General features: G+C 42.1%; 1 protein-coding gene across 1 annotated transcript in view; it reads left to right on the top strand.

Annotated features, from left to right (window-relative positions):
- The window catches only part of Efcab2 (EF-hand calcium binding domain 2), an 86,427-nt gene that overhangs the window by 24,334 nt on the left and 49,552 nt on the right, over nt 1–12,541 (top strand). The window contains exon 2 of the mRNA XM_005348984.2: nt 8,888–8,972. Within this exon, the coding sequence (XP_005349041.2) occupies nt 8,888–8,972 (85 nt within the window). The remainder of the gene's footprint in view (nt 1–8,887; nt 8,973–12,541) is intronic.

Here is a 12,541-nt window from a genome sequence, read left to right as displayed (position 1 = left end):
CAGAGATCAACCTGCCTCTGCCTCCCAAAGGCTGCTCCACTGTGATTGATTGGGATTCCACTTTACCAGTGGCCCGTCGTTTTTTTTTTTTTTTTTTTTTTTGAGACAAGGTGTTTCTATGCATAGCCCCGGTGGTCCTGGTTCTCGCTCTGTAGACCAGGCTGGCCTTGAACTCAGAGATCAACCTGCCTCTGCCTCCCAAAGGCTGGGATTAAAAGCGTGAGCCACCACTCCTGACAACTTCATGAATTTAAAAACTAGAAACCATTTGAAAGACTCTTACACATTGATAAGTTTGGCTACCAACAAAGGTAGAGCCTTGACCTACCTGCTCTAGACCACAGCATCTGTGTGCTGGCCCTGTAGAAAGACTTCCCAGACTTTGTCTCAGATGATGTTTCCTTGTACCACTGCTAGTTTCTCAGCCCCAGCTAACCAGTATCAATTGTTCTAGAAAAGAGATTTCACTTTAGTCGTTCTTAATTCAAAATATAAAATGGAGCCGGGCGGTGGTGGCGCACGCCTTTAATCCCAGCACTCGGGAGGCAGAGGCAGGCGATCTCTGTGAGTTCGAGACCAGCCTGGTCTACAAGAGCTAGTTCCAGGACAGCCTCCAAAACCATAGAGAAACCCTGTCTCGAAAAAACCAAAAAAAACCCCAAAAAACAACAACAAAAAAAACCCAAAATATAAAATGGCCCAAACATGGATTTTGTTTTGTTTTTCAAGACAGGGTTCTCTGTAGACCAGGCTGGCCTCAAACTCACAGAGATCCACCTGTCTCTGCCTTCCGAGTGCTGGGATTATAGGTGTGCATGATCATTGCTGTTCCCCCCGCCAAAAAAAAAACCACATTTTTAAGGGACTCCTAAAACTTCCCTCTGAATTGAGTGTGTAGTGGCACAAGGCTTTAATCCCAGCACTCAGGAGGCAGAGGCTAACCTGGTCTACAGAGCCATCTAAGATAGTGAGGGCTACATAGAAACCCTGTTTCAAAAAACAAACAAAACAAACTAAAAAACAACCGAAACTAAGCAAACAACAACAGAACCTCACTCTGGAGCTTCTCAAAGACGGGCATCCACTATTCTCACTGCTTTCAGCATTGTCTCCTAAATTCTTACAGAACAGCCTACTGAATTCTGAGGACTCAATGGCTTTCAAGCACAAAGTCCAAATGCCACTCCAGTCCTCCCCAGAACACCATGGGGTCAGGCCTGTCGCAGCAATACAGCCTGACTGTACCCCTGGTACTAATTCTGCCTTAGGGTTTCTAGTGCTGTGATAGATAGAGCAGCACCATCACCAAAAGCAGCTTGGGGAGGAAAGGGTTTATTTCAGCTGACATGACTCGATCACATCCATCATGAGGGAAAGTCAGGGAAGGAACTCAAGGCAAAATCCAGAGGGCAATTCCGTTTGTTCCTCATGGCTCCTGAGCTTGCTTCCTTACAGCGTCTAGGACCACCAGCCCAGATGTGGCATGGCCCACCTGTCAGTCTGGTGGGGGCATTTTCTTGACTGAAGTTTCCTCTTCTCAATGGCTCTTTGTGTCAGGTGACATAAAACAAGGCACTCTGGAGGCTGACTTCACTCAGTTTCTGAAGTAAGTACATTAAATCAATTGAGAGAGCTCAGGCCAGGTGGCTTGGTCACCTCGTAAAGGTCCTGACTCTTAGTACTGTTCCAGTAGCAGTTAAATCCTAGCCTGACTTTTAAAGGAGACAGGCACTCAGACATAGTGACCTGGTATTTCCATTTTTTTTTTTTTTTTGACAATAGACATCCTAATGCACGTGAGGTACCATTTCATTATGCCTCTGATTAGCATTTCTCTCATGACTAACAGAGCAGCCACTCCTGTTATGATTAGTTATTTGTATTTTTTAAAGAAATATTTAATTAAGTACGTTCCCCATTTTAAAATAAGGATGTTTTCATGTTAAATTGTAAGAGTTTAAAAAATATATTTGGAAATGTAGGCATGGTGGCACATATGTGTAATCCCAGCATGTGGGAAACTGAAACAGGAGGCTATCCTGGGTTACATAATGACTCTGAGGGCAGCCTGGGCTTCATAGAGATTCTGTCTCAAATTTAAAAAAAAAAATAAACATATTTGCTGGAGACAGGCTGGGGCCTAGTTCATAAAAGCCTTCATGTGTCCAGCTAAGAAGGCTTGTGGTTACTTAGAGTGGCCTGTGAGGACCACTGAAGAGTTGGAGAGCTCAAAGTCACAGAATTAAACTTCCGTTTCAGAAAGATCATCCTAGCCTTGGGCTATAGCTCAGTGGTAGCATGCTTGCCTATTTTGCTTAAGGTCCAGATTCTAGTTCCCTTACCACATAAACAAATAAAGAAAAAAATTAATAGAAAAGAAAAAAAAACACCCAAGCAAAATGTGAGTATTGTTTGAGGATTGGAATAGGAAAAGAGGTGTTCAGAGGCGGTGGGCCCCTAAACCTAGATGGGGGCAGTACAGATGGACAGGCAGGAGACCAATTCAAAGACGTTTAGTAAATAGATTAAGAATCCGTTCATTGCCAGGCGATAGTGGCGCACGCCTTTAATCCCAGCACTCGGGAGGCAGAGGCAGGCGGATCTCTGTGAGTTCAAGACAGAGCTAGTTCCAGGACAGGCTCCAAAGCCACAGAGAAACCCTGTCTCGAAAAAAAAAAAAAGAATCCGTTCATTGTGAAATAGAACTCTGCACATGCCCTGTAAACTGATGAGTCTGAATGGTGAATTTGGAAGGGAGAGGAGGAAGAGCGAAAGAAAGAGATCACTTTATGAGGAATCTGACCACAAAGAGACTTGGTAGGTGGCATTCCCTGAAGGCATAGACTTTAATGGATCAGTAATTGAAAGGGAAGCTATCAGTCAAGTCCAGATTATAGGGGACTTTTACATAAACTAGTGTATAGCACAGTCTGGCCAAGAAGCTCATTTCATAGATGTGGTGGGGAGCAGGGAACAATAGGGACTGTTGAAAATAATACACACACGTTAAACAGAGTACATAAACTTTATACAATTTTAGATTGAAGAAAGTAGCAAAGACATTTGGGACAGATGGAGATGTTTGAATATGGAATAGACACTAGATGATTTTAGTGAATTTGGTTATTTTTTAAGGACATTAAAATAGTGTTGAGATTATATAGGAGATTGTCCTTATTTTTAGGAGATGCATGTTGAAGTTTTCGGGGGTAAAGTATCACTGTGCCTGCAATTACTTAGAGATGGAGGGAGGACAGGAAAGAATGGCAATCTTAACAATATTTCAATCTACTACTAAGCTTTCAACTTTTCTGTATGTTTGAAAGTTTCTTGATTAAAAAAATTGGAAAAGACAAGCTATGAGTAGGAGGCTACGAGGAGCATTGGGGAGCAGAATCTAGCTAGTGATTATTTGAGTAGGATGGGAAGGCAAAGGCAGGAAGTGAGTCTTGAGTCCCTGAGATAGCTGAGCTATAGGAGAATGAAAACGTTTAAGGTGATGACCTTTGGGCCATGAATGGTTTGTCACTCAGAGCTAATCATGGAAAATAATATTGTGTAATATGCTAGAATAATAAATAGAAGAGCTTTTGGACATTAATAATCAGCGTGATACCCTTCTTTTGTTGTGAGTGCTGGAGATAGACTTTTGTTTATCTCCTTGCATATGCTAGGCAAGCCTGTTTCTTCTGAGCTACATCCCTTGTTTTTAGTTCATTATCATCCTCATCCTCCTTGTTGTGGGAGGTGTGTGTGGTGCATGTGGAGAAGCTCCAGGGAGGCAGTTCTCTCCTTCCACTGTTCACGTGGGTCCCAGGGACTGAACTCGGGTTGTCAGACTTGCATCTTTACTCACGTGCCAGCCTTCCTTGGTTTTTGAAACAGGGTCTCACAGTGTAGTTGAGAGTGGCCTTGAATTCTCCCTACCTGCTACAACATCTAAAATATTAAAAAGAATTTTACTCTTTTTTTCCCCCCAATTTACTTTCTGGTCTGGAAAGATCGCTCAGGTAACAAAGAGCATTTGTTGCTCTTTCAGAGAACCCAATTTGATTCACCAAATTAATCCACCTTGGATAGTTCATAGCTACCTGTAAATCTAGCTCCAGGGGATTAGAGACCCTTTTCTGTACCTGTGGTCACTTGTACTCAGAAGTGCACATGCCCACACACTTAATAAAAAGAAACTTGTTATTACTATTACTATTTTGGGGGGAGGTTTTTCGATACAGGGTTTCTCTGTAACTTTGGAGCCTCTCCTGGAACTTGCCCTGTAAACCAGACTGGCCTTGAACTCAGAGATCCATCTGCCTGCCTTTGCTTCCCGAGTACTGGGATTATAGACATGAGCTACCACTGTCCAGCTATGAGTGTTTGTTACGGTCTTGTAAAGCCACCAGCCCCTCTGGTTGTGTTCATTTTAATATACTGGTTGTATATTAAAATGAACGCCAGCTTTGGGCTTCTGGAAAATCAATCCATTTCCCCAGGAGTTCCCTGAATTCCTTTCCAGAGTGGGTAACTGTGGGCTCTCTGATTTCTGATGGTTCTGACTAATAAGAGCTTCCCTGGGGTTAGGGATGTAGGTCAGTTGGTACTTTACTAGCTTTTGTGAAGTGGTGACTTAGATCCTTGATACCTGTACTGCATAAACCGGGTGTGGTGGCACTTGCACGTACTCCCTGTACTCAGGAGGTGGTGGAAAGAGGACCAAAAGTTCAAGGTCATCCACTGCTGTATAGTCAGTTTGAGATTAGCCTGGGATATGTTGAGACTTTGTTTCAATAACAACAACACTCTTTTTATATTCTGTATAACTTCAACCATCTTCTTCCTGTGCACTGCACACACATTTGTGAGTATGTGTATACTCATATATGTGTGTGGATGCATGAGTGTGTGTTTGTGTGAAGAAGCCAACATCAGATGTCTTCCTCAATTGCTGTCCATTTTATACTTTTGAGCTTGGCGCTTACTGATTTGGCTAGACTGCTGGTGAGCAAGCCCTACAGACTCTTGAGATTACACGCAGTTTTTATGTGGGTGTTGGGGATTGAACTCGGGTCCTCATGCTTTTCAGTGAGCACTTTACTACTGAGCCACCTCCCCAGTCTCCTCCACCATTGAATTGCAGTGAGATAGATGACATTGCACAAAAATGAACTGGATAAGATTGTTCACTGATGAAAATAATCTAAATGTCCACAATTGCAGAGCTGGTTGAATTAATTTTGGTAAAGAGCTCTAAATACCAAGCAATCACAAAGATGTAAAATGAAATATCTTTTGAGACAGAAGGATACTTACATGTTATCTTTGAGTGAAAGATCACGGGACAATATCAAGTAACTAATTCTGGAAGATTTTTTAGGTGATTTTAGCTAATTTAAGCTCTCCCTTATCCTTTGTCCTGCTGCAGGTATTGGATGGTTTTGATGGCCAGCAAGAGCTTCTGCCCTCATTTTACAAAACCAAGTTAAAGAAGTGACCTTAAAAGTTGTTGGCAGTGCTTTTGGCAGGCGCTAAGTCTTTGCTTTCCAAGGAGCTCACACAAATGGTTAAGTGATAGTAGCAGACCCTGGTAGGGTTGGGTAGAGAACAGGGGCTGACGAGTCGTAACTGAAAACAGGTGGCAAACAAACACATGCACTATTACTGAGATTCACATGTAATCAGAGAAGTGTAAATCTAAGTAATGAAGCTTTTCATTGCCATGCTATAGTAAAATTTAATCATGTCAATAAATTCTGTTGTGTTCCTGTGGTGCTGCTAAAGATGGAAGATTATGCTGTACTCTGGAAAAAAACATTTAAAAGAAGGAACTGCAGGTTATAGTTCTTATGTTGTGAATACTAATAGTCAGATGGAGAGAGGTTTAGGGAAGAACAGGATTCAGTGGAGCAGATCTGGGTTTCATCCGACTTTGCCTCTTAATAAACTCTTGGGCGAGTTGCTGAGCCTCAGTGAACCTTGGTTTCTTCAGGTCTGCAAACAAGGTATTTGGCTCTATGGCTCTCAGTAGGTGCTGCATGAATGAATGAATGGCAGTGCTGAGATGGCCTGTATAATGGATGCATATAAAAGAAGGTTGGAGGGAAATGTAGAAAATGATTAGTGACTTATTAGAATAGACAATGAGTGATAAAATTTTCCCTGTTTTTCTTTTAACTTTTAAATTATTATTTCTTCCTGTGGCCTCTACCTAAGGTGGGGGCAGGTGTGAGGTCTCTTTCTGTATTTGATGGTTTTATCTTTGTGGTGAACTATGCTCATACTTTATCTTTCTCTTCCTTTCTGGGAATCTTCTTGTACATATTGCTTCACAAACTTCGAGACTTGATTACATGGCTCTATCAGTGTAAAAATTTGAGACTCGATAATGACCCCCTTTTCTGGCGAGACTGGTAGCCTCTCATTTGTACTCCATCACTAAGCTGTATCTCTAGTTACCCCTTCTTTTACTCATTTAAGCACTTTGAAGTTAGTCTTGCCCCCCACCCCCCAAATCTGTCAGCATATCTTAGTGATCGTAACCAGAATCCTATCATTTCTTTCTATGTCTGTGGTTCCCTTATGGTCTCAGCCACTGTGGTGGTTTGCATGGGCATGGCCCCCATTGACTTGTGTATTTGAAGACTTGCCCTATAAGGAGTGGCACTACTAGGAGGTGTAGATTTGTTGGAGGAAGTGTGTCACTGTGGAGGTGGGCTTTGAGATCTTACATGCTCAAGGTAGGCCTAGTGTGACCAACTCCTTCTGCTTCCTGTGGATCAGATATAGGACTCTCAGCTCCTTCTCCAGCACCATGTCTGCCTACATGTTGCCATGCTTCTCACCATGATGACAATGGATGGAACCTCTGAAACTGTAAGCCGGCCCCATCTAAATGTTTTCCTTTGTAAGAGTCACCACTGCCCTGGTGTCTCCTCACAACAGTAGAAACCCCGACTAAGACAACCATTTAACGTATCTGAAGAGATCCTGAATTAGTGTCTGCCCTGGTCTCTGTGACCTTTCCAGTGTTTTCTCAACGCAGTGACAAAGGTGTAAAGAGGATCGATCAAGTCACCATAGTGTCTAGAACCTTCCAGTGATTTCTCGTTGCATTCAGAGGAAAGTTCAAAATCCTTAATGGATTCAGCTTCCCACACAACAACTCACATTGTCTGATTTTTAGGCTGCTGTTCTGCACTTTCTGTTTCCTCTGTCTGACATCTTTCTGGAGATGTTTACAGATGGGCTCTTCCTGCCTGACAGTGTGTCCCTGTCACCTTTTCCCTAAGGTGGGACTCTTTACATCTCTTACTCTTTTTTTTTCTCTGTTCAAGGTCATGCAACCTACGTGTTAGCAAATATGTAGGCATTTATATATCTTCCCAATAAAAGCAGCTGTGAGGCAGAACTTTTGTCTGTGTGGATTCTTGTTCTGACCTTGGAAGTGTCTGGAATGTAACACATTGTCAGTAATGCTTGTTGACTACTTCACTGTTTCATGTAAGTGAACTTCAATCCCACACTTGTTTAAAGGGCTGTGAAGGATGCACAGGTGGGTTTATATGCCTCTCACCCACCTTCAACCTTTTTCAAGAGCAGAACAAAGGTGATGAGCAGACCTAACAAGTAGATGGTTGTAGTAGGAGCTGCGGGCAGGCCTGCTTTTCATCCTGCCGGGCTCCCAGCTGCCTGGCTAGTTTATGCCCAGAAATAATTACATGGAAACTGTATTCTTTTAAACACTGCTTGGCCCATTAGCTCTAGCCTCTTATTGGCTAACTCTCAAATCTTGATTAACCCATTTCTATTAATCTGTGTAGCACCATGAGGTGGTGGTTTACCAGGAAGATGCTTAACCTGCATCCATCTTGGAGAGGAGAGCTGTAGCGTCTGCTTCACTTCTCTTCTTCCCAGCATGCTGTTCTCTCTACTCCCCCCACCTATGTTCTAACCTATCAGGCCAAGCAGTTTTCTTTATTAATTAACCAATGAAAGCAACAGATAGACAGATGACCCTCCTCCATCAGATGGTGTTTGTTGACTTGAGTGTTGAACTAGGATGGCACCCAAATTACGTTAGATAGAGGGTAGGCTAGAAGGTCTCCTGTTGAGATCTGGGTGGTGCCTTTTAGGAGTAGATACTCTGTGTATCTAAGAAAAAAATTATGGCCTGCAGAGATTGTTCAGTAGGGACATGGCTCAGTTACTGAACTGACAAGAGATGGTACAAACAAGAGCACCTGGATTTGAATCCCCAGCAAACACATAAAGCCAGGGGAAGCAGGGCACATATATAACTCCAGAAGTGGGGCGGGGGAGTAGAGACAGGCAGGTTCTGGGGTATGGCAAGCTAATCTATCTGAATCAATAAGCTCTACATCTGGCATGGGCATGTGCACATACATACTCACAAGTACACGCACACACACACCACACCACACACATACACACACAAGATGAAAATTGAAGTAATTTTACTATTAAACCCTAGAAAAAAGTTTGGTGCCATGACTTACTCAACATGAGGCAGTGCACCAGAATAACCCCTTCCTTCTTTAACTTGCTTTTGTCAGGGCTATTCTTTGGCATTTCCAGAGGGAGTTAATATGACATATAATTTATAGAGGAGACCAAGAATGGCTCTTCAGGCTCTTCCTTATTTAGCTTTCTACTTTAGCCAGGCATGATAGCACATACCTGAAGTCTCAGCATTGAGGAAGTTGAAAGACAGCTTGGTCCACGTATTGCGATAGTGAGACCTTGTCTAAAAACAGACAAATGGATGGTCAGACAAAACAAACAAAGAAAAACCGCAAAAAATTTTTAGTTAGGTTACTGAGATTTTGTTTTGAATTAATAATTAAGGAAATTTTGTTTATTTTTTATTTTGCAGAGGCAATAGTGGCAGAATTTCATAAGAAGATCAAAGATGCCTTTGAAGTGTTTGACCATGAAACAAATAATACAGTAGACGTGAGGTTTGGAAATATTTATTGTTCTTATAATTCTAAATTATGGCCACAATTCATAGAAAAATAGAGAGGGGCTGTTTTCTCTTCCCCCTCTCTTTTTTTTTATACTATACTTTGCATTTATTGTACTATTAAAGTATTTATTTTCTTGTGCTCTGCGTTTCTGTTAAATACCACTTTAAGGTAAATTGTTTCCTATTTTTTGTAGCCTATTTGGTGGACTATATTATCATTGCCTATCCAACCTACAGACTGTGAGCTAAGAAAGATGAACTTCATATAGCTTTAGTGATGACTCATGTTTGGTACTCAGTAAATCTCTGTTTAGTGAATGAATGGAATTTGCATTTTAGAATATACAGATATGGGATGGGGAGATGGCTCAGTCTGTGTAAGCATGAGAACCCAAGTTTGGATCCATAGTGCTGATGTAAAAGCTAGGTGTGGCCACATATACCCTAGCATTGGAGGGCAGAGACAAGCAGATCCCAGGAGTTCAGTGGTCAGTCTAGTTGAACAGCAGGCTTCAAGATCAGGGAAAAAAGAAATCAATAGAAGAAAACAGCTGATGTCCTCTCCTGACCCCCCATATACATTCTGCACATACAATAGTAGTGGTTATCAACCTTGTTTACGCACAACATTTAATACAGTTCCTCAAGTTGTGATGACCCCAACCATAAAATTCTTTTTGTTGCTATTCCATAACCTTAATTTTGGTACTGTTTTGAGTCATAATGTAAATATCTCTGTGTTTGATAGTCTTTAGCAACCCCTGTGAAGGATCATTTGACACCAAAGGGGTTGGAACCCACAGGTTGAGAAACTGCTGTACTATATTATATATAATAATATAGTATGTGTATATATATATATATACACTGAACTGTATTATATATAGTATATATATATAATTTAAAAAATATTATAAAAAGTACATAGATATGTATTATCAAGCTACCATTACAAAGAATGTTTAGAGAATGATATACTCCTCATGTAAAATAATAAATGGGCTAAACAGAGCATGAAAAATTGAAAGACATGATGAATATAGGTAGATAGAGCAGAATACAGGTGTGGTGGTCCATTCCTGTAATTGCAGCGTTTAGGAGCTAGGTCAGGAGGATTATGAATTTGAAGCCAGCCTTGGCTAGGTAGGGAGACTCTATATTAGGGGGTGAAAGTGAAGGAAATCACACAGGATTCTAATAGAAATTGTAGGATTTGTACCACATACAGCAAGGGAAAGTAATGAATCCATTCTTCCAGGGGGTCAGGCAAAGTGAGGATTATCTGATGAGTTCACAGTCTAAGAGCTTCTAGTACTAAGGCCAGCAAAGCAGTGGGGAGCCATCTAAGGTGGTACACAAGGGAGTTGCTTATACACCAGGGCCACCCATCACTTCCTATTCTAGCCAGGCCCAGTGTTAAGGAGATCATTCCACCTCCAGTATCCTTCACAGACATGCCCAGAAGCTGATCTAATCTTATCCCGCAGGCATGCTCAAAGGCTTGTCTCTTAGTTGAGTCTAAGTCCTGTCAAGATGATAATCTAGGTTAACCATCATGGGCATTATGAGTCTGGTTCAGCTATTACAGTGGAAATGTGATGGGAACTTAAGGTTAGCATGACAGGACTGTGCAGATCCCAGAAGCTCTGTTCACATCTCACTTTTGGGAACAGCTCTTCAAAGAGTGCTGAGTCTGTGTGTCCTTGCAGGAAAACAGCAGGAAGGGATGGTGCTGGTTGCAGAGTTTTCTGGTAACATGGAGCGTGCAGCAGTATCTTGCAACTAGATGGACTAGATAGATGATGGACAAGTTCTTGTCCTCTAACCTCTCCTTGAACCTGAATGGCTCTCCTCCTGGGCCAGGGGAGAAGTACTGTTGGGAACATATAGCTTTAGATGTGTCTGTTTGGTATCTCTGGGGATGGCAACAAGGCCTTGTACGTGCCAGGCAAGCATTCTTCTGCTGTGCTACATATTCCGAGCCCTGCCCCAGCTTTGTGAGAGAGGAAAGGAGAAAAGGTGTCCACAGTCTAGCTGACAGTCTAGCTGTCCTGACATTGACATCTAGGAGCTTTGAGTCCATCACCTCGTTGTAATGTTTTTATTTGTGTGAGAGGGGTAGCACCTCCGGTTTTGGAGACAAATGACAAATGACAAGTCTATGCTTTGCTCAGTGTCACCCCAGGGCTTTTCCAGTTCTAAGTGTCGGACTGTGCCTGGGAGCATGGCCTCCTGCCCTCATCCTCCCAGCCCAGCCCTTCACGGATTCCTGGGCTTGTTTCTTGACAGTAGCAGTGAAAGGGAAATTTCCCATATCTCATAGGGCGGGGATGCCAGCCAGGCCTTTTTTGGTAAAAGGGCCAATTCAGGAAAAAAGATGTGTTTATGGGCTTCAACTTTTCCCTATTCCTAAAAAAAGCAATTTTGCTGAGGCCCCAAGGGATAGTGTATGTGCTTATAACTTAGTCTACTTTATTAAATAGATGGCTACTAAGAGTTGGCATTGTTCTTAGCACTAAAGGATTAATATTTGAAGAGTAGTAACGTGGATGACTGCAGCTTTCTAATCTTGATTACTTTTGCTATTTTTTGTTTGTTTGCTTTGTTTTCCTTTGAGACAGAGTCTTTCTCTGTAGTGTGGGCTGGCTCAAACTCATGGCAGTCCTCTTGCCTCAGCCTCCAAGTGCTGGACTTCCACAGTCTATGCTGCTGTGCTGGGCTCCTTAGGCTGATTTAAACGGAACTCTGTTCTCATGTTTTTGGTGTCACCAAAACTATGAATCACCCTTTATAAACTGGATGTAATGGACAGAGACACAAAAACACTTGCCCACGGTTGCACAATAGTGAGCAGCAGAGTGGGAAGTCGAGTTAGTTTTCTTTTGTTCAGCAGCGTTTTCCAAGTTGGCTGTACCCCAGGCCCAAGGGAGGCCCTGGGAATGCTATGGTGAGCGGGGTCAACTCTCTCCATTTATAAAAGCAGTTGCTCTGTTTGGAATTTATTATGGTTTATGATTAAAAGTGAAAGTTTAAATAGATGTTTATTTTTAACTTACTAAACAGTTTATATTTGCTGTTTGAATTGTTAGGCCTACTGTATAACATGCTACCTTTTGTACAATTGGATCCAGTTTCAACTGGCTTCTGATCTATTGTGTTATCTTCAATAAGTTCAACACTCCAGTAAGAGCTATCGATTTATAAAATGCTGTAACATCTGATAAAGAGTTTATTACTCTTCAAACATTGAAGGGTTGGAGGCAGTATTCTGTGTATACTGATTGGTGCAGAGGGACTGTCTTTGAGTCAGATATATTGGATCTTGCACATAATCCCAGCATTTTGGAGGCTGAAGCAGGAGGATAACCACAATTTCAAAGCCATCCTGAGCAACAAAATAAGAATTTTTTTTAAATGCCCCTCAAAACTCAAAAGAATGTTTTTGTATGTAGCAAGAGTGCCAAGGAATAGACAGTGGCCTGCGTTGGGCAGGAAGGGCTGTTCTGTGAGAGGAGAGCAGGACATTGGCCTCGGAGCTGTGGAATTGCTTCCCTTGGTGTA

The sequence above is a fragment of the Microtus ochrogaster genome, chromosome 6 (assembly GCF_000317375.1).
Source record: "Microtus ochrogaster isolate Prairie Vole_2 chromosome 6, MicOch1.0, whole genome shotgun sequence".
In the NCBI taxonomy this organism is placed as follows: domain Eukaryota; kingdom Metazoa; phylum Chordata; class Mammalia; order Rodentia; family Cricetidae; genus Microtus; species Microtus ochrogaster.
The sequence above is the reverse complement of the archived record's forward strand: the minus strand, read 5'-3'. Positions and strand labels throughout refer to the sequence as shown.